General features: G+C 40.6%; 1 protein-coding gene across 2 annotated transcripts in view; it reads left to right on the top strand.

Moving 5' to 3' along the window:
* Positions 1 to 27,340, top strand: part of naaladl2 (N-acetylated alpha-linked acidic dipeptidase like 2) — a 416,483-nt gene that overhangs the window by 258,824 nt on the left and 130,319 nt on the right. For both annotated transcript variants that reach the window (XM_017304561.2, XM_008407820.3), the window contains 2 exons: positions 14,046 to 14,180; positions 26,679 to 26,771. In XM_017304561.2, the coding sequence (XP_017160050.1) occupies positions 14,046 to 14,180; positions 26,679 to 26,771 (228 nt within the window). The remainder of the gene's footprint in view (positions 1 to 14,045; positions 14,181 to 26,678; positions 26,772 to 27,340) is intronic.

Below are 27,340 nucleotides of genomic sequence, written 5' to 3'. Positions count from 1 at the left end.
AGAAATGAGGATTGGAACAAGCTCTTTCATGTTTTTACATGAGCTTAAGAAAATTTGTTTTGTCAGACTGGATTTTTATCAGCTATACATTCATTGGAACCCAATGGATCACCAAGACTGTTAGAAAGGACCAAACTAAAGGCTCTCCCATATTTTATACTTCATCCAAATTAGAAATAGTCTTGAGTATGTATTTAAAAAAATGCTGCAGTGCTGGATGCTACCAGGGCATCTAGCACTGAGCCCTGCAGCACCCTGGTGTAAAGCATTTCCATAAAATATAGCCTGTTTTCTCAAAAACCTGGGTTTTAAATAAATCTGCATCTTTTTTTAAGTTTCGTCCATCCGTCCGCCCGTCCGTCCATCTCTCCCTCCCTGGTTTAGATATGAGCATGCAATAAACTAACATGAATGATTTAGAGTCTACCCAGAATGTGATATTGTAACTAATCATGTTACAGCTACATTCTGTAGGGTGTGAATCCAGATCCAGTTTTTGATAGTATTTAAGCCTTTCTCAGATTCCATGCCCATCGTCTGTGGCTTGGCCTGTTGCAGTGCAACCATTAAGTCCCAAATCATTCATATTCCTGGGAAAGTTGGGTTTAAAGTATTCTTTTGATCTCACCATCATGTTTATGCTAAGTAAGGGACACCAACCCCGGCCCGTGTTGTCCTACTCAAATGGGGTGGGATGGCTGCTGCAGTGACGGACAACATTTTATGTCAGTGTTTTTTGTTAAAAAAGCGATCCTGGGAATATTCGTTCATACAGTGAGAATACCTCAAACTCCAATCAGAGTAGAATAAGTTCAACAAATTTTTACTTAAGCAGAAGTGAAAAGGAACCATCTAATAAATTGCATAAGCTTTAACTAAGCAAATGTAAAAACTGTTTTGTTAAGTCTACTCAAGTGCTGGGTAACTGATCATAACACCAGATTTAAAATTTTACATTTTTGGCCAAAAATATAAAGTTAGGTTCAAATTCTGATATTTTAAAGAGTATTACCAAAATATTCACACCAATAAGAAGTTAGGTTTGGAGGCTGGTTCTAGGCCAGTGTTTCTCAACCTTTTTCGGGCCTGCGCCCCCCCTAGCCTTTATCCAGGTCCCTCACCGCCCCCCACCAAAGAATTTGCAGGCTACTTTGCACTATTATTTTATCATTAATATTACTATCACTATTGTAGATGTTTTGATTTTTATGCTTGTTTCTGTATTTATCATCAAAAAATAATTTCCCAGAGAACAAAAAAGTCATGAGAATAGAAATTATTTTCACAGGCGTCTATGAAAAATGCAATGAACATTCAAGTTAAAATTGGTAACAGCAGCCAATCAGAGTGGAAGAAATATTCTTATTTTGTGCCATTTTCTAGTTGTTAAATATTCCACAAAATGAGCAGATAAAAGATGAACAACATGCCAGTTTAAACTTTGAACTATTTGCAAAATGACTGAGCTCTGCAACATTAAAATATGGATAGAACTGTAACTACATTAATCATAGCTCTTCTTCTCTTCAGTGTTTGTCGGTTTCTGGTGGTGCAGCTCTGTGCTGCCTTCAGGAGAATGGGACATCAGAGTATAATCCATAAAACGTCACCCACATGGCATTTACTGTGCAAACCAGAGCTTTCAGTGGAAAAACAAAAGTTTCAGATCCTTTTAATGCCATACAAATATGAGACAGAAACATGGATTATGTCTTTATATAGACCTGACTATTGATTTAAAGATTAATAGTTTTACTGGACAGAAATTACAAATCTGGTTCTTAATCAAATCCTAGTGAGTCAAATTGAAAGTGTCATGGAGTCGTCAGCCTCATGACATTAACACTGACATGAAAAATAATATTGAAGAAATAAATATATCAAATCTAATTAAAAACATAAATAAGTGATAAGTTCTTAACTGTTATGGTCTTTAAGATATATTTATTCTCAGTATTAGATGTGGTCTCAACAAACCCATGGCACTTCAGCAATATTATTTTACCTTTTATCTAGAAATAGTGTCTGTTTATTCTTGCCATTCTGTCCCCTGTATTAATTATTGCTCAAAAGGTCTTGCCATACCAGTTTATTCCTCTGTATTTACTTTAGTTTCTTAGTTTATTCTTGCATTTTGTTCTTCATTCATTTCCATTTAGTTTAATTTGATTAGTATTATCCTCTCTTGGTTTATTAATGTGTTTCACATCATGTGTTGATTTTTTTCACTGTTCAGCGTCGGATTCTCTGTTTTTATGTCATAATTCACATCTAGTTCGTCGTTCCGTTTTATGTCCCGTTTCTCCTGTTTCAGAGTTTTGCGCAATGTGCGCGTCTTTTTTTTTTAAGCCCCTAAGGTGCAGGGCGGTCAGGAAACGTATCGATGGGGAAAAGGCAGACTGACATAAACCTTTTAAAACAACGGAAACAATTTCTGCATTCTGATTATTGAAATTTAAAAGTGCTGTGTTGTTCTATCACCCCAGTTTCATACCGGACCACTTACAGCACCGGTGTTAACGCTATAAAATGAACGCTCTCTATCGTGGTATCACCCATGGAGGGATTTCTTTATTTAAATGGGTTCATTTTTCAGAGGGATACACAGTGATGGTATTGTGATTTTAGCTACCAGTAGCAGGAGAACGGAGCTGCGCCAAGAAGCTAACAGAAGCTAACAAACACTGAATAGAAGAAGAAGAAGAAGAAGAAGATTTTTTTGATTTTTTAACAAAACATTTATTGTACAATAATTTTAAAAACAGGGTGCATTTTTTCACATTTCTTTCGGTTCTGGATGAAATAAAAGAAAACTAAATAAAAACAGATAAATAAATAGTTATGTCAGCATCTTGTTAAAATTTAGTTCTCTGTCATCACCAATATTGCACAGTACACCGTTAAAACCCCACATTTGTGTAAAACCATTAAAATCCCCGGTGGCTCTGTGGAAGTAAAACTCTAGTCTGATTCTTGCTTTTATATTACACTTCCACAGAGCCACAACATCGACTTGAGGTCCTGCCTGCATTCTGTCTCTTCGTGTTATGTATATAGCCATTTTTGCTTCGGAGATTAAATAATTTAAAATGCGGGATTTAAAACTGGTGGCTCGGCTATGATGCACACCGTAGATAAAAACGGAGTTTGTAAAAACCATATTAAACAAGCTAAAAAATCTCATTAAAACGCTAAAAAAAATGGATAAACGTGCACAATCTATAAAAACGTGAAAAACACTCTCTGGCAGCATGCAAAAAGGACACTCGTTTAAAACCTCAGGGTTAATCACCGATAAAAACGCGTTCGTGGCTATTGCTCCGTGGAGAATTCTCCACTGGAGATCGCCAGTCCTTTTTTTTATTGGTGGCTTATATATTGTCCTCCATTGTGGTTTTTGTCCTGTCAGTTTTTTGCTCCATACGTTGGTGGGTCGGTTGTGGAGTGTCCTTTTGTTTATTGCTTTCACACATGATTGGTACGTGCCCTTTGAGTTTGCCGCACTCAGGTCCAGCTCTGCCACCTCCAATAGGGGGCCGCTGTCTTCCCCTAGGTCGGCCTCTATGGTCACCCTTGGGAACGGGTCGTTTTTGTCTGGCAGGTGTTTCCCTTTCCCGTGCAGCTGCAAGAGCTGCTTTTCTTCGGGTGCCAGACGTTCCTTGACCCGTTCCAAGAAGCGCTTTGTCAGTCTGGCGGACCGGACCCCGAGCAGTGCGCCAACCTCCTCGATGTTTGCGAGGTCCGGCCCGGCTGCGCGTATCAGCCGCCCTAGCGTCACCGTCTCGGACCTGGTCAGCGCCTCACTCAGCCCTGGCACACTGTTGTCTCGGGCATCCAGTCTCGCTCCGTTCACCAGTGGTTCTGCTAAAAGCCAATGCAGAGAGTTAAGCGTTTGTGCTCTTTTCCATTTAAAAAGAGCGCAGGACTTAAAAACACCCTGATAAAATTGAGGTAACCCCTTTAGCTTTAAAAGACTAAAATCGGTTAGAAACAGAGCAGCATCCAGCCCCAGACAATTGACGCGTCTGAAGATGCAGCTGGCCACGTCTCTCCACACAGGGGATTCTGTCAGGTACTTTTGCACAAATAAAAGACGAAAAGTTGCGGTTCTGCTGGCCAGGTGGACAAGGCCCTGGCCCCCCTCCTCTCTGGTTAAAAACAACACAGACTGTGGCACCCAGTGTCGACCGCTCCAGAAGAAATTCACCATTTCCCTTTGTATGTTCACCAGCAGTCCTGCTGGCGGGTCTAGCACACTTAGTTTGTGCCACAGCTGTGTTGCTACTAGGTTGTTTAAAACCAATACTCTGCCTCGGTATGACATCTGGGAGTGAAGCCACTTCCACCTGTCTAGTTTTTCTTTGATTTTTTGTTCGGTGGACTCCCAGTTTTTGTTGACGATGTCTTTGTTCCCTAAAAAGACACCAAGGTATTTAAAACCGTCTTTCTTCCACGTGAGGCCTTGGGGGAGAAGCGGAAGTCCAGTGGACCACTTGCCGATGGCCAGGGCCTCACTTTTCCCCCAGTTCACTCTGGCCGCGGACAGCGTGGAAAACTGTTCTGTGATGGTGGTTAAAACATTGATGTCTTGTTGGTCTCTAATAAAAGTGACAACATCGTCAGCATAGGCAGATAAAACAACACTATTAGTAAAACCAGGTAAAACCAAACCATGTACACACGAACGTATTTTTTGGAGGAGGGGTTCCAGGGAGAGAGTGTAGAGCATCCCGGAGAGGGCGCAGCCCTGCCGAACGCCTCTACACACCCTAAAAGGAGCACACAGGTTACCGTTGATCTTCAGCATACTCTCAATGTCACTGTACATTACCTGGACCTTGGCAATGAGACCCTCGCTGAACCCGAACCCTCTCATGGTCTTCCATAGGTACTCGTGCTCAACGCGGTCAAATGCCTTTTCTTGGTCTAATGAGATCAAGCCTGTTTGTAACCCCAATGAACCGGAGACTTCCAAAACATCTCGAATCAGGTAGATGTTATCTACCATGGACCTGCCGGGGACGCAATAGGTCTGGTCCCGGTGGATGACCTGCTCCATAGCTTTCCCTAGCCTCGCGGCTAGGGCCTTGGAGAGGATCTTGTAGTCGGTGCAGAGGAGGGACACAGGGCGCCAGTTCCTTATCTCCTGCAGGTTGCCTTTTTTGGGCAGCAGGGTAATGACTGCCCTGCGGCAGGACAAAGGGAGCGAACCGGTGGTGAGGCTCTCGTTGTATACCTCAAGGAGGTCCGGGGCCAGTAGGTCCCAGTAGGCCCTGTAAAACTCTACCGTGAGCCCATCAACGCCCGGGGACCTCTGGCCCTGCATGCCGAGGAGGGCTGAGTGGAGCTCACGGAGTTGTAGGGGACGCTCCATCTCGGAGTTGGTCTCCGCAGAGACCTGGGGTAGTTCAGCACTGAACTCCCCAAACAGTTTCTCGTCTTCCCTATATTCACTTCCGTACAGTGTCTGGTAGAACTCCACCGCCCTCCTCCTTATCTCACCCGGTTCGCTCAGCTGTCGCCCCGTGTCTGATAGCAAAGAGTGGATTTGCTTCCTCTGCCCGTGCTTCCTCTCCAAGCTAAAGAAAAAGCTAGAGGGAGCATCCATCTCTGTGATGTTCTGGACCCGGGACCTGACCAGTGCGCCCTGGACTTTGTTCTCCAGCAGGTTTGCTAAAGTTAGCTTTTTGGATTTGAGAGCTTCAATATGCTCTCGATTTCCTATGGATGCACAAAGTTGCTCTAACTCCACAATGTTTATCTCCAGATCTCTGATAGATCCGGTAATGTCGCGGGTGACGTTGAGAGTATGCTGTTGGCTTAGTAGCTTGATCTGTACTTTCCCATGGTCCCACCACTGTCTTAGATTATTAAAATCAGCTTTTCTCTGTCTAAAACTGCTCCAAAAAAACGCTAAAACCTCTTTAAAACTCCGATCTTGCGTTAGCGCTGCGTTAAATGCCAGTAGGCGCTTCTGGGTAAAATGTTTCTGATAAAAACACTACCTAAAAGCAACGAGTGATCTGTAAAAGCTACTGGTGAGATCTGACATGCTCTAAACACATTAAAATTGTGTTTAAAACAGTAAAAGCGATCGAGCCGAGCTAAAGAGATTTTGCCGTCACTAAGGTGGGACCATGTGTACTGCCTGGCACCTGCGTGCATCCTTCTCCATACATCCACCAGGCCGTTAGACGAGACCAGCTGCCGCAGAGCACGTTGGGCTGCTGGATGCGGCTCTGCGTGATTGCGGTCTAAAAACTCGTTCTCAGTGCAATTAAAATCCCCGCCTAAAAAAAACGTAATTCTCTGACCCACAATCACCCAGCCGTTCCCCAATTTTTTCATAAAAACGCTTCTTCTCTGCATTGGTAGTGGGAGCATAAATATTGATAAAAACTATACTAAAACCATCAAAATTTGTCTTTACTAAAAGACACCTCCCTTGTACTATGTGCTCGATTTCAGTGGAGTTTGGGGTGAACGCTCTTGAAAAGAGGAAGCCCACCCCTGCACTCTGGGAGGTGCCGTGACTTAAAATGACCTCCCCCTTCCACTCTCTGATCCAGTCTGTTTCTGTTACTTGGTCACTGTGCGTTTCTTGTAGGTAAACTACATCGATTTTCTTTCTATTCAGAGTTTGATATATTAACGCTCTTTTCTCAGCCTCCCTCGCCCCATTCAGATTTAAAGATGCTATCTTAAAGGAATCCATGTTGGGTAAAAAGAGGCTAAAACCAAGATAAAAGTAAAAAACAAGGACAGTACAAAAGGGTAAAATGTTGCTTTGTGTCATTAAATCAAATTTGTTTTCTAACTTTCGTCATTATTTTCTTTAGTCTAAAAATGTCTCTATCGGAGAAACCTGATGTCTCTTTGTTCTTTATATGGTTTTTTGCGGAGAAGTAAAAAATCTTAAGATCGGGGAAGTAGCTCTCTATTTTTATACCTCTAAAACCTTTGGTGTCCCGTAAAAAGTTTCTGTACAATTCGACTGGGTATCTTGGTGCCCTGCTACTCATTTGTGTGGCTGACATGTCGCTGCTATCTGAGAGATAGTTTTCAGCATCGGTGCTGTCGGACACCTCATCTTTTTCTACCGCTGGCTTGTAAGCCTGCTTGATGGCTTTTTCTGCCATTAGCACGTTTTTTCTTTTGCTCCGTCTTTTTAGCGGGCTCGACACCTCTACCTCCATGGTTTCTTCTGTCTCTCCTGCCGTTTTTTCCATGTCGGTTTCAGTAGTCTCGCCCTTGCTTTTCCCTTTCACCTTTGCCTCTCCTTTCTCTCCCTGGATTTCTGATTCTGACCTTTCCTTGCTTTCCCTCACTCCAGCCTGCCGCTCTCCTTGTACCCCATCTCTTTCTCTCACCTCACTTTCTCCACCATCATTCATCCCACCACCGTTGTCATTCATCCCATTGTCACACACCACCGTGCTCTCATTCTCACTCACTCTTTCATCCGTTTCCACACTTGTGCCTACCGTCACCTCAGCTCTCCCTTCTGCTCTTTCCTCCGTGGTGGGTTCCTCCTCCGCCGCGTTGGGTTCCTCCACTGCTACGGCTGGTTCCCCCGCGGCTACAGCGGGTTCCTCCACAGCCGCCGCGGATTTCTCCTCGACCGCTGCGTGTTTCCCCGCCGCGGGTTCCCCCTCCGCAGCAGCAGATTCTCCCGCGGTCGCAGCAGGCACCCTCCCTGCCTCACTTTTCGGGTCTTCTGTCCGCTCCGCAGCAGCAGGCTGCTGCTGGGCAGAACCCGGCGTTGCCTGTCCTGCTCTGTTTGGGCACATTTTGGCAATGTGCCCCTCCTGTCCACAGCCGAAACACTTCAGGTTAGACGAGGTCGCGAATAAAACGTAGTCGAAGTCGTCTACTTTTACCCTGAAGCTTAAATTTAGTTCCTCGTCTCGCCTGTTTAAAATCATAAATAAGTGTCTCCTATGGGAGACAACGTGCTTGAGCAGTGGGGACTTACAGCCGGACGGCACTTTTTTTATCGGCGAGACCACTTTACCATGCCTCGACAGCTCTCTGACGAGGAACTCGTCGCTGATGAACGGGGGAACGTTAGACAAAGTTACTTTCGTTGATGGTAATGCCAGTGGCGATACCTGCAGAAAAAGGCCGTTCGCAGTAACCCCCACCTCCACCAACCGTTGGGCCTGCTCGACCTTCTCCACAAATATCACCACTGCCCCGTTCATCCGTGCCGCCGATTTTATGGCTCCGTGGCCTATCAAAGTCCCCACTGCCAAGCACACTTCCTCCACGCTGCACGGAACACCGGCGCCCACCTTGACACCGTTTTTCCGCGTCAGCGTGGAGAAAGGACCTCCACCTGCCACCACCATGGCGTCAGACGCCGGCCAAGCCAGACACGCCTGACGGCCACACCCAAACCCGTGAACAGAACAAACAAAAACTTTTACCGAAAAACGTAACACCACTAACCCAATAAAATTAAACAATTACCATAACCACCGTGTAAAAGACAGTAGGAAAAAACACAAATATAGAAGATAAACACTCTCTCGCTCTTTCTCTCTCCTTCCGCTCTCCAAGCACCCTCCTCTCACGCGAAGAAGAAGAAGAAGAAGAAGAAGAAGAAGAAGAAGAGCTGCCATCGATACAGTTGCAGCCAAGCATGATTTAATGTTACACAATACAGTTTTACCAAGTTGCTCAAAGTCTAAACTGGTATTGTTGTGCATTTAAGGTGTAAAGTTTACCTTCGACCAAACGCCCCCCAAAGGCATCCCAGCGCCCCCCTTTTGTAAAAATGTCCGCCAGCGCCCCCTGCCGTCCTCTGAACGCCCCCTGGGGGGCGGTACCGCCCACGTTGAGAACCGCTATTCTAGACCATATTTACTATGGGGGCCAGTGCAGTGAGTGTGTTAAAAAAAATGAAACAAAAGAACAGAGCAATTTATTTCTATATTTCGTCATTTGATCATTTGAACCAAGAGCCACTTGTGTCTCCAGAGATCCAGGTTGCAGAGCCCTGATCTGGTAAACTACATTAATAAAATAGCGAAATAATACATTAAATTACAATCAAGTGATGTTTTTATAAATGATGTCAACATTTCTAAATAAAACACACAGAAATTCCAAATAAACTTGTTTAATATAGGAAATAATTATGTACTTACTGTTAATCTGTTAGTATTATTTGTTGTTTAAATGAACATTTATATTATTTTGACTGGTGGTAGTATATTTGAAAAAGTGTCTCCAAACTCACTGAAGGTCCTAAGCAAAGAATCAAACCATAATAGTCTAGTAGAAGCACAATAAGACACTTAATCATAGCAAAATGTTCTGTACCATATCAGCCTCAGGAGATGATTGAGGGATGAATAGACACTGTTGTCTGGTTCTTCTAGGTTCTGTTCATCTACTGGTCCATTCTGTCTGATATCAATCAGCCCACTGCTGGGCTGGGCGATGGACACATGTTCTTTAATTGCCAGCATTCATCCTCACTGACATTGTTCAGTCTGGGTTTGTGTCTTCCCACTCATGTCCAGGGCCGTGCAGAAACCTTTGGAGGGGCAGGGGCTCCAAGTTAAAAAGGGGCACATTGAACAAGATCTTAAAACACTGTGCAACAACATAGCAGCAACCTATTTTAATCAAGAATCGAATATTTAATCGGATCATACTATATCATTGTTATCATGATATAGTATGACAGTCTATGTTTCCCTGGTATAATGTTGCTGTTTCTGTTCCTGACAGAGCTGGAGGGCAGAGCTGATCTGAGACTGTAGTTGTTAAACAGACCAGAGGAGAGAAGGTCACTGGTTGTGAATGAAGCATGTTTTAATATGAGATAAGCAAATTTGCTGCCATTTTACTAAATAAGCATTACTACTTCTGTTTAAACTCTAAAACAACTTGGCTGCAGACTGCTTTAAATATCAAAAAGGCTCAGAGGGGTTAACTCGACATAATATTTTAATGTTGGCTCCTATGAGAGATCTAGAATTTTAAGGCTGAGATGTCAAGGCAAAGAAAACTCAGTAGCTGCTGATAGGCCCCTCAAGACATTCAGGGGCCATCCAGACATTCAGGGGTCCCTATAAATGGTTGAATTGTAACACAGACCATAGATCTAAACGTGGTTGGATTCATTTATTGAGAATGACAATGGTATGTGTTTGTTACACACTTGGTACGACTTCTTGAAAACCGGAAAGGTAAAATCATAACAGCCTTTCAAATTGAAAACACACTTTCCAAAATTTCTGTGATCCAAAGCTGCTCAGACAGTCTTACAGAGAGCTGCGTAAGACTGTCTTAATCCGGTGTAAAGAGGGCTTTAGCTCAATAATAATATTATAAGCAAGTTAAAATTTTCATCCATCTAAAATCTAAAATCTTTTTGGACTGTGGGAGGAAGCCGAGCACCCGGAGTGAACCCACACATACAGTACATGTGGATAACATGCAAACCCCCTGCAGAAAGAACCCAGGCTGGGATCCAAACCCAGAACTTTCCACCAATCTTACCAAATGTGCCACTATGAAACTCTGATATTTTATTCATAAAATATTTTTTTTAATCAAACCTATGGAGACTTTAGAGCAGGAACGCCCAGACTTTTTCAGACCAAGATCTACTTTTTCTCTCACCAGCTGGCTGAGATCTACCACATGACACGAAGATATGACAATTGAAATTGAAACTTTCACATTTGAATGTACATTAGCTATAGCAGACATAATCAAGTGAAAACCTACTGCAGTTTCTTAACATAATTATTGTGGTCACATAATTATTATGGTAGGAGCCAACTGTTTAAATACTTTATGAAATATATTTGTCCTATTTAATGTTTGTTGTGAATGGCGTATATTAGCAAACAAACAAGGTAATTACCATATTTTTCGAACTATAAGCCGCTACTTTTTCCCCCACGCTTTGAACCATGCGGCTTATAGCTCGGTGCAGTTTTTCTGTGGAGTTTTATTCAACCACCACGGGGCTCTTTGGCAGGAACTGAATTATTGGAAGTCAGAATTGGAAATCAAAGAAATAAGTGTTGACTTTGATTTTCATTTATTTTGATATTCATTTAGAACAAGCACATGCTAGCAGCAGGCATGACAGAGAAATGTTTTCAAACTCATAACCCCTCATCATGGAAACCACACAAAGAAGTTCATATGATGCCCCTTTTAAGTTGAAGGCCATCGATCTGGGAGTACAGATCCATAGCCGCTGGACGTTAGCTCGGCGTGAATGAATACGTGGTTTGGCGTTGGAGCTATTAAGGGCTGCGTCCTTAATAGCAGATTTATTGAGTCCTATCCACTCAGCAGTAAGACATCCAGACAAACACTTTTCCCCAAACGAAATCTCTCCGCTTCTGATGGAGCCGAGAGAGAAAACTGTCATCAAAGTTTGGGAACAAGGGAACAATTGTTCCTGAAGTCTTGTGAAGTCATTGTCAAATCAGTATTTGTGGTTTCACAGCCAACCATCTCTTTTTCAAAGCAAACTCTGTTGCTATGGAAACAATCAGATCAGTTCTGCATGACTCAGACTAGATATGAAATAATTACTAAATATTTAAATAATAAGTAACTGAATTGTTTATTTATTTGACATAAAGAAATTAACAATATATTTTTTTTCTATGATTGAATTGATGCATTTGTGATTTTCCGTTCATATTTTAGGTTTTTGATCTTAAGCAAGTAATGGTCAATCTCAAACGGATACTTATTGAACCTGGTCCAGTTCTCATTTACACTCTTCCTGAGTGTCTTTCCAAGCCCGTCTGCACAAATCCTTTCTACTTGCCTGAGCACGACCTCTTCTTCTCCTCTCTACGTCTTCTCATCCCCTCCGCTCATCTTCTCTAAAGTTTTTCCTCTCTTGCCACTTCATCTGCTATTCACCCCTTGTCTTATCTGCTCCCCTCCCCTCCCCACCCTCATCTCTTCTCCTCCAGGACTTCTTTCTCTCCAATCTTCTCCGAATGTCTCCAGACTTGCGCTGTCATTTTTACTTCTGGCTGCCTTTCCTTTCTCAGTCTCTCACCCCTTTGCCTTCTCCCCTCCCTGTACTCCCTCTTGTCATGTCCCCCATGTGGTTCATGGATTATTAATCATCTTGTGGGCTGGAGTGCTGCTGTGACACTTTCTAGAAGTGTGGCAGAAAGTCATCCACCATAAATTTGGTTCAAACAGTCCCAGAGGGATTTTCCGTTGGATGGTGAACTTCTCCTCTTCTCTGGTGCTAAGGTTAGAACATTGATTCTTAATAAACTTAGAGCAAAATATGTATCAACTGCAAGGGTAGCTGAGATATAATGTAATGCATAATAACATACTTGAATACACATAATAAAACTAGCTGAAGAAATTAGATATTTGGCAACACAGAACCGGTTTTACTGAGTTATGGCTGACTGTAGATCTGGCAGTTGGCAAGAAAATACAACAAAACACCATATAACACATTTCTTTGAATTTGCATACACAATTTTCTTTCAGAGATAAACTTCTCTACAGATTGGAGCAGGAAAAGGTCACAAAAACAACATATGTATTGTTTATAATGATATTATATGCAAGCTAGATTTTATAAAAATGTTAAATAAGTGCGAGGGTTAGAAGGTCTTTCTGCATTGAGTTTACATTTCCTTCCTGTGAACACGTCGGTTCTCTTCATGTGCTTTTGAAAGTAATGATAGAACTGTGTTTGATTAGTTTTTGGTGAACTGTGTTGCAGTTATAGAGGTGGGTAGTAAGTAATTACATTTACTCAGTTTCCTTGGGGAATAAACTGCCTGTCATTTGTTGAGCTGATGAATAGTGGGAGAAATGTTACATATCACTTTTGAGCATGTATCGCCATTTTGTCTTGGTCCTGTTATGATTTCAAAAACTTTGTGCATTTGTTTTAATTAAGGACAGGTGCGTTTTGAAGAATGAAGCCGGGTGGTATATGCTCAAACAAGGACCAGATACTGATAAATACAACACTGATATAACATAAATTTGTCTAAACCAATGAGTCAGGGCTGTTCTTGTAAATCGACACCCACAAAAGTATTCATTCCCCTCTACTGGCATCTGGGCTGCTGTTTGGAATAATTTAAAATTCTAAAATTTTAAATTATCATTAGCAATTTGTTGTTGCAATGTAACATTGTGAAAAATCTAAACGAGTATGAACATTTTTGCAAGACATTATAAAAAATTGCACCAATCTAAACAATTCTCTACATCTTCATCCACCTGTCTTCCACTCAACAACTGTAAAAATTGTGCCATTACTTAGTTTCTCTATATACATAGTTGTTCTCCTAGTTGATCTGCTCTTCTTCTACTATATGCTGCAGAGGGACATAATGTTCCAAATATTGTAGTTCTACTGAAGCTAAAGAAAATTCTGTTTAGAAATAACTGTGTAGGATTCAGGCTCTCAGTTCTGTTCCATCACAACGTGACAGAACAGTACACATTACAGCTTATACTCTGCTCTTATCAACCCCTTTCCATAAATGTAATCGCCATGGTAATAATACTTGTGCTTAAACAGGATCAGTTGGTGATGATACATGTAAAATGAACACTGAAGCGGAGCTTAATTAAAACAAAGAGCTAAGTGTCTCTTCAGTCAGTCTCAGCTCATCCCTGTTTGAAGCAGTGCAGTTGCCTGAGGTCCAATCCCAGCCTGGGGAGTTTTTCTGCCCTTTCATGTGTGGGTTCTCTCTGGGTACTCCATATTCCTTTCAGGCCCTTTATTCTTCTTGTCCAGTATTTATTTAATTGATATAAAAAAGACTTAAGGCAATAACTGTTAAAATCAAGAAGGACTGAGTATATTTTATTTTATTGACCAGCATCAAATGCCAGCTTGTCAGTGATAACATTTACTATATCAACAATGCAGAGTAAGATTTTTAATCTAGTACGATTTAGAAACTACATTACATAAATTGTCATTTTGTTGGTTTGCAGGAAGATCCAAAGCAGAGTGTTTAATTTTTCTTTCTTGCTTGTCTTTTGTTCTGTTTTTGTGCTAGCTGGGTCTGGAGGGAGTCTCACATCCCTACTGGTTCAGCCCATCTCCGCCTTCCTTGCCAAGTCTTTATTGTCGTCGCCATCAGTGGGACAGGGAGCAGATGCCTGCACTCTTTTATCCATGCCTCCCAACACAGGTAAGCACAAAAAAAAATCATTTTCAGAGCTACCAATGGAATTGCATTAACTTTAGCAATTTTGAACTTTGTCTGTCTCTCACTGGGCCTCATCAGAGGGCTGCTCAGCTTTGCCATCTTTGTAAAACACAAATCAAATGATTCTATAAGTTGTGTGATTTCAGCAGATCAATAGTGATAGGTCTTTATGCATGTTACCTTTAGTTTGAATGAATTAAAGGAAATGCAAAGGTGAATTTGACCTCATCTGGTTTAGATGATTTAGTACATTACATGAAATCAATATATAAATATTGATTTCAATATTTATATGATGTGACCTTTGGAAAAAAAATTGTGATGATTCAGTCCAAACATTAAAACATTTAGATGATCATGAGCATGTTTGAAAATGTTAGTCCAAATCTTTCAAACTAAGAGACATTTTCAGCTGCTCACTGAGTTAAAAAAAAAAAGTGATCTAGGAACTGTCCAGTGTACATGTCAACATTTCAAATATATTAGTTGAACAACCTACATATTTGAAATGTTGAAGTTTGAATAATGAATGAAGAATGTTTTTAGTTCTGTTTTTTGCTAAGTTTGGCATATTGAAAGTTTTAATGAGAGAGCTCCAACTATGGCGTCTCAGATCAGGTGTTGTACTCGCCTACAGCTTTGTCACAGGGTTGCTTGGTGACTACACATATTTATTTAGAGCGCGGCTGGCAGATGGAAATTGCTTTGGTCAGCTCTGAGTGCAGCTGCAGGATAATGAATTAGGGAAGTCGCTCTAATTTGGGCCATAGGCAGGACTTTAGGTTGAGTCCTTTGGGCATGGTGTACTTAGGTACCCTGGTCACAAGGTGCCCATAGATTACATGTCAGTAGATTCTAGCATCTTCTTCGTAACTGTTGGCTGTTCTCCTCGTTTTAAACATGAATCCAGTTTTTTACTCAAAATTAGGATCAACCTTCCATTCTCTACAAGGCTCATGTGCAACATAAAGGCTTTTGTGCATCTCAACTGATATCCCAGCTTTAAATAATAAAATAAAACTCCTACGACTTGGCAAAAATATAAAAATGATCATTTCAGTTGTAATATTGTAGACTAAATCCTTTTTTTTAATGTTTTGAAAGAAGTCCCTTCTTCTGTATGTTGGCAGATTTCCACAGGAGTTTAAAAAAATGAACTTATCAGTTTCAATATTACAGTCACCTCCACTGTTCCCCTGATCCGTCCCTCTGTCTTCCACTCAGGCGTTTGTCCACCATCATCTCCTGTTGACAGCATGTTCCCTCATTTTTGTGTGTACACTTCATCCATTTTCATTTACTCCCCAATAAATCCAAGCAGCTGGCCAGTGGCTGGAAAACAGCATGCTGTCCTTCTCCTCTGGTGCTCAGATTTTAGCTACACACACACACACACGCACACCCCCCCCACACACACACACGTGCACACAGTTGTTTGTCACTGTTGTGCTTCAGTGCTGTCTGAAGGAGTCACTCAGCAAATAAGTGACACATCCAATATTGACAAAAGTATTGATCTTATAGTGCAGAAGTAGTTTCATGTGTTTGCTGCACTCTGTGTGGTTTTCTTTCAGAAACAAGTCAGTATCTCTGGCCTGAAAGGACAGCTGATGTTCAGTGTCCTGACGTTGGATGTTATGCCTATTCTAACTATGTTTCTGCTGGTCATGGACTGAACAGTTTGAGGTATCGCAAATATATTCACAATGTGGACCAAGCCTAACCCACACTGAATGAGCCTGATGGGTCGGCTCCTTCCACAACATCAAATGAGTGAAACTGGGAGAGGAGCTACGAGGGACAGAGACTCAGTGGAAGACGAAGCCTAAGAGTGAGAGAGATGTATTCTGTCTCCAATCGATTAGCTGCACCCATGACCACACCTGGGATCCCACTATCATTTGTTTCAATCTGCTTGCCTCTTTTCATTTTTTTTTTGCTTTCTAGCCAAGTCTCTTTTTACACTTTTTTTTTCTTTTTTAATTCCAGTTCAATTAAAGGTGGCTGCATTGGCTGGCCTTGTTTAATTGCTCAGGGGCCTTCTTTGGAGACCAGCCACATGACTTGGGCTGCCTCAGGATTCTTGTTCCTCTGTAGTTGCTGTGTTTTGTGTTCATATGCACCATGCCTCACAAAAGTCCTCTTACTGCATTTTTCACTTTTTGTAACATCGGAGCCACAAACATCAATGCACTTGAAATTTAATCAAATTCAAATTTACCTTATTCCCTTAAAATAATGTGTGATGAAAACTCGACATGTCTCTTCATCCTGACCACACCAACCCTGCTAACATGGTGGTGACATTATTGCTTTCATTTGCAAATGAAAGCAAATGAAAGGATGCTTTCATTTGCAAGGGTCAGGAACGGCAAACTGAGTTGATGGAGCTAAACATGGAGCAAACCTGTTAGAGGCTGCAGAAAACTTTAAACAGAATAGAGGTTCACTTTCCAGCAGGACAGTAACTTTAAACATCCGGCCAGGCGTGCCCAGAAGAAATATTCATAGGTTAGGCCTGACCAGAACAGTAAAACATTGAAGGTGGCACAAAAAGACTTCTCTACACGTCCTGGGCATCTCAGTGTCCACATACAGATATCATATAAACCAGTCGACCCTGAAACTCAAATCGCCTCTGGTCTGAACGCAGCAGAAGGTTGTCTGCAAAGATGTCTGCTCTGCCAGAAACAGTCACCTGCTGAGACTCTCTTGACCCCAGAAGAAGTTTCCTTCTTCCTGCTTCCTGCTCCAACAGGAGAGAGATGCAGCAGGGCTGGAGACATGAACATGGCAGTTTGGAATCATCCACTGAATCCGGCCATGGAAGAGCTAACTTGCCTTTTCCATTGTGACCTGACTGAAAACATTCAGACACCAAAAACTTATTTTACTTTTAAGTCATTCATCATCACTGAGCTATTTATACATTCGTTTGTCCACTTTTAATAAACTAATATTACTATGTGAACATAGTAATATTAGTTAAACATAGTCATGTTTTCATAAAGGGTCTAATTGTGAGAGTAAAGCTGCAGAACATGACGGTGAATGTTGGACTGTAGCATCAAGGCTAACTAAATCTGGCCATAGTAGAACTGTGTGACTGCGGTCAGGTGGAGCTTGTGTTTGGACATTGTCAGTCCTCCTGTCCCTACATTGACCTCCACCTTGATTTTAAACCTATATTATTAAATTACCTGATGATCTGTGGAAATGGCTGGTGTGAAATGATTTCCTGCTCCTGCTTTGTGAGCATGAATAATTTAACTCTCATTTTGCTTGGGCAGCTGCTTAACGGAGCCAGTTGGAGCTGATTGCTGAAATGTCAAAGCCACGTGAATGATTTTTTTTTTCTGTATTAAAAAATGTTGAAAAATATTTAACATTCTTCTACTACAGTACAGCTGGACACAAACTGTCAATCTGAAAGGGAAAGTTACGACATTCCAGATTCTGTTGAGATGGATCTAAGAGCTGTGACCTTTTCTTTAATTGTTTTCTGGCAATATTTTAAATACCACACTGTATTCAAATACATAATACCTAATGCGCTATAGCAGTAGTTTTTTTTACTGAAATTATGTTGTGTCATATAACTTCTGACCTTTCATTTCAGAGTCCCACTTTGGTTCTTGGGGATTTGTTAAAGTATTTATGTATTTATTCAATAATCTCCACTGCAATCATGTGAGACTTAGCACCAGTTGGTCTGACCTGTGTTGAATTAGGTCAGTCCCTTTAAAGGGTGTGATTTATTATACAATTATTATCAAAAACCTGGTGCTGATCACTATAATCTGAATAATTTCCGTCCTATCTCCAACTTGCCTTTCATCTCCAAAATTCTTGAGAAGATAGTAGCATCCCAACTTCACACTTATTTATCCAACAATAACCTGTATGAACTGTTTCAGTCTGGTTTTCGTCCCCTCCACAGTACAGAAACAGCTCTCATAAAAATCACCAATGACCTCCTTATGGCAGCTGACTCCGGCTTGCTGTCCATTCTCATCCTACTTGATTTGAGTGCAGCGTTTGACACTATCTGCCATACCACCCTACTCAACAGACTTTCCTCTATTGGCATCACTCAGACTCCTCTAAACTGGTTTAAATCATATCTCTCTGGCCGCACTCAGTTCATTCGGATCAAAACCTTCTCTTCCCAGCCTTCCTCTGTCACATCAGGAGTTCCACAGGGATCTGTCTTAGGGCCCCTTCTCTTCATTATTTATCTCCTTCCCCTTGGGGAAGTATGGCATTGATTTCCACTGTTATGCGGATGACACCCAGCTCTATGTTTCCAGTAAGCCCGCCTCCAACCTCCCACCGTCTTCGCTTACTGACTGCTTGACTGAAATAAAATCCTGGTTCTCCTCAAATCTGCTTCAGCTTAACAGTGATAAAACAGAGGTTCTTCTCATTGGTACCAAATCTACTCTGGCCAAAATCAAAAGCTTCAGTCTTGTAATTGATAACTGTCCCGTTTCTCCCTCCCCTCAGGTAAAGAGTCTGGGTGTCATCCTTGACAGCACCCTGTCTTTCCAGTCTCATATTAATAACATTACCCGCTCGGCTTATTTTCACCTACGCAACATCAACCGCCTCCGCCCCTCCCTTACTCCCCATTCCACTGCCATCCTTGTTCACTGTCTTGTGACATCACGCCTGGACTACTGCAACTCCCTTCTGTTTGGTCTCACCCAGAAATCTCTTCATAAGCTCCAACTGGTCCAGAATTCAGCTGCCCGTATCATTACCAAAACCCCATCCATGCACCACATCACTCCTGTCCTGCAGAGACTCCATTGGCTGCCCACCAAGTTCCGCATAGATTACAAAATTCTTCTGTATACTTTCAAGGCCCTTTACAATCTCTCCCCACCATATCTTTCAAATCTTATTCATATTGCCATTCCCTCTCGCTCCCTCAGATCATCCTCCTCTATCCATTTCACTGTCCCCTCTGCCTGTCTCACCACCATGGGGAGCAGAGCTTTCAGTCGCTCTGCTCCCCAACTATGGAACTCATTACCACCATACCTTAGAAACATAAAGTCATTATCAAATTTTAAAACCAAACTCAAAACACACCTTTTTAGATCTGCCTTTTCCACATGACACAATTGGTTTGCCTGATTTTACATAGTTTTTATATAGATACATTGTTTTGTTTTATTTATTTTTATCTACTTTTACTTGTTACATTTTATTTGTTTCTGTCATAGTTTTTTTTTACTATTGTACGGTGTCCTTGAGTGCCAGAAAGGCGCCTTTGAAATAAAATTTATTATTATTATTATTATTATTATTATTATTATTATTATTATTATCATTTATTTTTTGTTACATATTTTAATTGTCATTAGTTTGCAGAAACAGTTTTTAATTTGACATTAAATAGAGGTATTTTTGTTGGTGGTTTTTTTGTCAAAATTTGCATAATGTTTTTGATCATGCTTGATTTATAAAAGCAATGAAGAGAGAAAAACATCCAGTGGGGTAAATACTTTGTATAGGCTCTTTGTTTCCACCTTGTCTCTGTGATTACAGGCCTGTTGGAGTTTGTTTGTGTTGAAACTGTCCACTTCCCTTCAAACTTTGGAGATTGAATGTATAGTGAGATTAGATATGCCATTATGACATGGTGAAATGTATGATTAGGAGAGTGTTTCTGTTTGGAAACTGTAATATTTTCAACTGTTGACTATTGCGGTAGCTTTGAATAGTTTGTTTTTGTTGGTTTTAACAATTTCTTCAGCATTGGATAATTATCAGAATCGGCTTTCGTCGCCATGTTTGTTCAACAAAAAGGAACTTGACTTTGGTTTCACACTCTCTGGGAGTGTAGGCGTTAAGGATAAATAAATGAAGTTGATCAATATATGTACACTCACTACTTTACAGTATTTTTGTAAAGGAAAGAAAAGACAGATTAATTCGAAAGAGTATTGGAGCCAGGCTCAGTGATTTTTAAAACTTAACTTACGTGAATAAAGTTGTACATCAAGAGAGTCATTATAATATGAGAATAAAGTCCTAATATTACCAGAATAAAGCCGAAATTATGCAAGGATAATGAAATTACTGTAATAAAGTCATAAGGTGTTTGTTGTGTCCATCAGTTTGTGTCCAGGCGGCTGAATAATGTCAGTGAAGACCAGCGGCTCCTGAAGAAGCTTATGCTTTTTAAGTGAAATATATATTTTTTTATTGGGTTAAAAATGTGTTTGCGATTGGTGCAGAGGTGCAAGAGATGTTCACTTGCAACTTTAAGTCCTGCTTTTCTTTTTTTACATTTTTCAGAAGCATGCATGCTGAACCTTAGTGACACAGAGTTCAGGGGGAACAAAAGAAGTAGCCACAGCAGAATAAAGTTTCCTGCCGCAGGAGCTGAATGACCGACATAACCACACTCAGACCTTTCAAAGAAAACTGTAGGTTATGGGGACCTAATTGGATTATGTTTGAAATCAGTAATTGCAGTAAAGGAGACCATTCATATTGTTACATAAAATGTATCAAGTGTAAATGATAGCTGAAAAAAATAACGTTCCTGTGATACACTCTACTAAATCTGTTCTTGGTGGTTTTCTCTTTGCTTCATGCGGTTCTTATTTTTTCCTCTCCATCTTCATCTTGCACACCAAAGGTGTCCCAAATTTCTGCAGCAATTACAGAGCACTGCCGCAGAGGGAGAAGCAAGCAAAGCAGAACAACTTGAAATGGCTTTATAAAAAGTACTCCCAGGCCCTTTAATTACACCCATATTGATTGTGATGTGGAAGTTCCCCACTTTCAATGACTACTGTTTCTTAAATGTGCATTAAAAATGCCCTGCAGAGGATGTCACTGGAATGCTTCACTGGTGATTAGACAGCGGTTTATACGGCATGGACTGGAGGTAGTAGAAACAGATGAGATATGGTTCAATCCAGTGTTGTGGTCAAGATCACCTAACCCGAGACCAAGACAAGGCCAAGACCGATCTCGAGTACTACAACACTGGTGCAATCTAAAATGTTCCAGTTTGGTTTATCTTTCCATTACTTAAACTAAATAGGTAGAGCCAATATAACATACATAGCAAGTAGAAAAAAACTCTATGTCTTCCATTGGGCCCATTGAATGAAAGTTCACTCCAGATGTCGGCAACAACTCAGTGAATTCACACTCCTTAAGAAATCTAAGTACATTGCAAAGAGCATCCAGAAAGTATTTACAGTGCTTCACTTTGTCTACATCTTGTTAGTCTTATTCCAAGTTGTATTAAATTAATCTCATTTCCCAAAATCGCCACACAAATACCACACTATGACAATGTAAGGAAAAAGTCTCCAAGTCTTGTTTTTGCAGAGCGATGGTGTTGACGGTGGTAGTTCATCCAGTGACCGGTGGGTTGCCAGTTCAATCCCAGCTCCGTCTGTTTCAGTCGTTGTGTCCTTGAGCAAGACGCTTCACCTGCCTACCTGCTGGTGGTCAGAGGGCAGCCTTGCCTCTGTCAGTCTGCCTGGGGCAGCTGTGGCTACAGTGTAGCAGCTTGCCACCATCAGGATGTGAATGTCTGAAATTCCTCCAAATAACTGATACTGTTGTTTTCCCCCTGAAAACAGTCATGTACTCTGCCTGTGTGTCCGTGCAGACCACCTTACCAAAAGGTGGTTTATATAAATTACTGCCTCAAATATATTTTGTGCTATGAATGAAAAGACCAGACATTTCCAAGGTAAATTATTTCTGAGCCAACTGAATTCTTGAAAGGAACTGGACAAAGGCCATGTTTCTGTCTGAACGTACCTCGTGTGCATGAGGCCACACATCCTTTTTATGGCCTGATACAATAAATCCTACAATTTAAGTGGTCGTACTTTTTTTAATTTGAATGTATAAAATGTAATTTGCTACTTTATTTTTATTTTCTTTCTCGAAACAGAAATAATAAGGAACACTGAAAAAAAATTCTGCTTCTTCTGTTCATCACTTTGACTGCGTACAATTGGACGGGTCAAGTTCATCTACTTCTCACAGCACAAAGATAAAAATGGACCAGAAAAAATCCTTAACAGAGACGTAGACTGTTAGCAAAAAGATGGTTAAAGCAGTGAAAGTACATAAAAAAAATGAGACTTTTGAACTGAAGTCAAAAATCCAAACCTTTTCCGATATTCATAACAGACAACTTCTGTCAAATATTGTTCACAAATCTGTCTAAGTCTGTATTGGCGAGCATTTCTACTTTACCGAGATAATCCGTCCAAGTGCGGCATATCAAGATGCTGTTTGGACAACATGATTATTGCCCAGGTTTGCCTTTGGCTGTCGGCAATAAGTTGTCAAACTCAAGTGTGCAACTACTGCAGGAGTAAAGGTTTTAGTAAGAAAAATATTATTTATTTTGAACTTCAAGACAACTTCAGTCAGCTTTTATTTTTAACAGCTAAAATAAGAAAAAGAAATGAATATTGGGTTGCTAACTTACAGCATCACAACAGCCTGTTATTAGTGTTAACAAAGAAGAATATTTGAATTGCTTCAAAACTCTCAGTAGCTCATCTCTACAGAATAAATCAAAGCTTCTGCATCCATAAGTCAGATTCCATTTTACTTTGAAAAAAGTGCTGCTCAAAATACAATTGATATTTGGAATAAACTAAACTAAATAAATAAACTAAATAAACTAAACAAAGTTATGTTATAATTATTAGTTTTTGGATGTATGAGGAGAAATATATTTAGTTTGATAAAGAGATTCTAAAAATTTCTGGAGGCTGTCAGATTGGAGGCAGAAAAAAAATCAAAGCAGAGCAGCTCAAAACGTTTAGCACTAAGATTAAAACCTTACTGTAAAGGAGATATTTGTTGTAATAAAAGGTTTTATCTAAACCTTTCATAGCAAGAAAAAAAACTACAGCTTCTCCTGTTCCAGACTTGCACAGGCGTATTTTATCTGCAGAAAATCTCCACCCTATAGTGAAGTAAACAGTTTTTGATTATTTCAAAGACTGAACCAATAAAGCTACTTTCCTTTCATGGAACAGAAGATGGCCATGTTGAGATAAGCTGGATGAGACTTCGTAGCCAGCACAGTCTACAGTGAGCCTTTAACACTGTCACCTTTAGCTGACACAAACTCAGAATAATGACAGCATATCCAGCATCTCTCCTCCTTCCACTGTTGCTTACGGTTGTGTTACTGACTCCTTGGTATGTTTTTCCATGTGAGTTGTCCTCATGCTGAAAACGTGACTTTGTGTAACTGCGACACAACAGACCAAATATATTGTTTGTTTTTTTAAAGGAAAATTATAAAAAATAGTAAAGGATAAGTAACTAATGTGATTGTTGGTTTTGAAAAAGTAACATGTTAGATAACTTTTTACTAAAAACAAGTGGTCAAATTAGAGTTAGTGTTAGCTTCAGTGTTTGAAGCCAACAATGCTATGAAAATCTGATACTAGTTATATTTCTGTCCAGTTGTCATGCAAATTTTAAGCAAACTGTTAAAATGTCAAAATAATGCTAATGAGGCGTGTTTCCATCTGCTTGTTTTGAACGGATCAACCATTTCATAATTTCATCTGATGAAGACGTTATGCATGGCTGTAATAAACAATTTGTAGTGGTTGTAAACCAGCATGTATCACACTTTTCAGAAAAATGGAGCCTTGAGGTTTGGACTTTTTTCCCAAAGTTTTGTGAAGTTATTTAGAATTTTGCCGTTTCCATCAAACCTTTCCTAATGCGGCTCTTCTGAATGTTGCCTGGAACACAACGTCTTCTCAGAAGTCGCAGGCAGATTGTGGCCTTCTGGTGACCTTCTGGTGACCTTTTCTCACTACAGGACTTCAGAGCTTCAGTCAGCACCTGGATTTTTTTGTTTGGATGTTTTTCACACATTTCTCACCCAAACATATTCGCCTCTGGACCCATCTCCTTTCTGCACAGCAGAGTTTCTGAATATACCTGTGTTTATACTCGGACTGTTTAAGCAGAAAGTGAAAGTGTGAACAGGAAACAGTACCCACAGAACCAGATCTGTAGAGACCCATCGTTCTTTTCCTGATGTCTTGGACATGTCTGGTGATTTGTTTGGATTTTTTTTCATGAGGACAAAATGAATCAGAGGAAGTCAAAAAGTCTCCCTAGTTTCCACCAGGTTTTTTCTTACTGTGACGCTGTTAAATTTGGATGTCATGAACAAATGAAACAAATGGATGACTGGGCCAGGTATATATTTTTTCATGAGTACAGGTTTGATACAATGTTTGATTTATTCTGCAAGAATCAGAGACACATTTTAGTGTCTTTAAATAACTAAATCTTCTCTGAAAACTGTGAGTCACCTCTTACCTGCAGAAACTGCCCCATCTGTAAACTCATTCATCATGAAGGGGAATCGCTATTTGACAAATCTCTCTCCCGCTCTCTGCGTCTGCATGTCTGCAGACTGAATAAGGGCCACATGTTCCATCCCCTCTCTTTAGCTGTAGTCATTTGTGGCCATTGTCAAAAGTGATAAATGGGTTATGTGGCTCAGATAAGAGAGAGCAGTGAATTTTTATAATGCATTAAACAGGAGCGAGAGGGCAAGCAGACAGGCGGACTGGGAGGAGCGGAGTGGAGCGGAGCTGGGGAAAGTGGGCTGTCATGCTGTGGTGCTGCAGGCGGGGGACCTCTGTCACACACAGTTTGAGCCCCCGCTTCACATCTTTACTGGCGGTTCGTCTGTATTTTCCCTCAGATATCCAGCCATCAGCCCCCTTGAGCTCACAGCCGTTCAGCAAGGCAGCAGAGCTGGCAGTCACAGCTTCCACTGACTGCTAAGTCACGTGAATCTCCCAGCAGTGTGCGTGTGTGTGTGTGCGTGCGTGTGTGTGTGTGTGTGTGCGGGGGTGCGCGTGCGTGCGTGTGCGTGTGTGTGTGGACGTTTTCAGTGCTTCTCATTTCTGAATAAAGCACAGTCACTGTAATTTTAGTAATGATATAATGACAATTTCTACAACTCGTCTTTCCTCTGAGGCTGTGATGTCACAAATGTTAACTCCAAAATAAATTCAATATAAAAACTAAAACTGCAACCGTTCATCCTACCTAACATAAGCTCTTAGGCATAAAACATATACTGTTTTTTTTACATTTTGAGTCAAGTAAAATGAACGCAAATAATCCAAACCAATTAAATACCATTTATTTAAAAAATAAAAATAGAAGTTTCTTAAACAAATTAAGAAAACTCGATTTCTCATTTGAAAGTTAACTTTCTTCTCCTTTTTATATCGATTTGCCAGTCAAGAACTGGAGCAGTTTCAGATTTTAAATCTTTATCTGCTTAAAAATATTTTTTTCACCAGTTTTTGAAGCCGAATGGAAATTTGAGCTAAAACATAACAGATTCAGTTACACAAATCAAAACAAAAACGTGTAAGCTAGTTTGTTTTAGGGATGCACCAATCCGATATTTACATCTGTATCGGCCTCAGACTTTGACGTGACTGAAACTAATACGAGACAGTACTGAGGATGACTGTACTGTCTTTGAACAAACTGACACGGCTGGGGAAGTTTGTTCAAAGTCGACGGTACAACCCAATCTTGAGTGTGAGAGTACAGTTGTAGAAAAATCTAACCCTGCTGGGGATGATTTACCTGTGACTGACCTCATAGCCAAAGCTTTTGCTGAACTGACAGCAGAAGCTTTGGCTTCTTCGGTTCCATCTCTGGCTTTGCCAGAGAAGAGTTTTCTCTAAAAGGCACATTTAAGAGTGTCTTTCAACTACCACCATTGGTCTCTAATTCTCCTTAGCTGTGTGTGTATATACATACATACACGTGTTCATGCTTTTCTTCAGCAGGGTCACTAAAGTCTTTAAAAAGTTATTTGAAGTCATGTATCGTATTTGTTTGGCGTAACATGTATAAACGTCTTTGAATAGTTTGTCAAGTATAATCTTAATAAGCACTGAGTTGTGTGGTTGCAATAACATAATATATGCTTAAAAAAAAAGTTGAAGGGTATGAACACGTTTGCAAGACTTGTAGTCTCTTGTCACCTAGTTGCAGTTATTGCAAAAGTCAAGAGAAGGGCATGATGATGGTAGGGAATAGAGAGGAAAGATAAAAGAAGGGAAAATGTCTGATGACTGAGTGGACTGCAGTGAGAGGCTGGCGGTGAGGGACTGTGGGTGGTGAGTGAATGAGCAGCAGGCAGGAGACATTACAGACAGAGCAGAAAATGTGTCAGGTAAGCGCGTCCAGCAATTGTGTAAATGTAGAGCTGATGGCAGGAGAAGCCGAGAGTGAAGAAGAGTGAGGCGTGGTGGCAAACGGAGCCGTTCTCTTCCTCCTAAAGAGCAAGAAGACAAGTTTACCACACAACCTAAAGCTGCTGACTGAGACCAAAAACAGTGGCTGTCATTGTTGAGCAGACTGAATAAACAGAATACATGTAATTTATTTTCTGATTTGTTTTTATCCCAGAGCGAAAGAAGATTACTGTGACTATTGGAAACCAGATGTCCTACAAGAAGATTTACAACGTAGTTGGATACCTGAAAGGAAGAAAAAACCCAGGTTTGTAAGAAATGAACAAGTATGTAAACAGAGCAAATCAGCTGAACAATCTTAAATCATTAAAAGTCACTGAGTTTTACGTTGCACTGAACCATCAAAACACCCTGAGCTTTGGGCTTGGTTTGTGACAGGATGCTTCCTTCACATTCTGATTAAAAGAATCTGATAGAAAGATCCAGTTTGTAAGTCAATGAAGTTTGACTTTGGTAGTTTGATTAATTAATGGTCTGTAGACCTTTAAATGACAATGACAGACAGGATAATTGGAAGCTAACAGACACTTCTAATTCTAGCCTTGGTTGGGCCATTTTTATGTCTGAGATCATCAAACATATTTTCATAAAACCTCCTCCTTTGGTTATGTCTTTATGGCAGGTGTTGCCAAGGGTGACACCATCAGCTCCAAGTTTATGTAGCCATTACAAAAAAACCAAGTCAAATTTGAGAAGTGTTCTTTTTTGGTTTGTTTTGTTTTTTTATCATTTGAAAACTGCTTTTTGGATTTGCTTGTCAAAAAATAAAATTTGTTTGACAAATTCAACCATTTAAGTGACAAAATATCAAGAACA

Source organism: Poecilia reticulata, chromosome 4 (assembly GCF_904066995.2).
Source record: "Poecilia reticulata chromosome 4, P_reticulata-male-v2, whole genome shotgun sequence".
Taxonomy (NCBI): Eukaryota; Metazoa; Chordata; class Actinopteri; order Cyprinodontiformes; family Poeciliidae; genus Poecilia; species Poecilia reticulata.
Note: the sequence above shows the minus strand (reverse complement) of the source record. Positions and strands in the feature narration are given on the sequence as shown.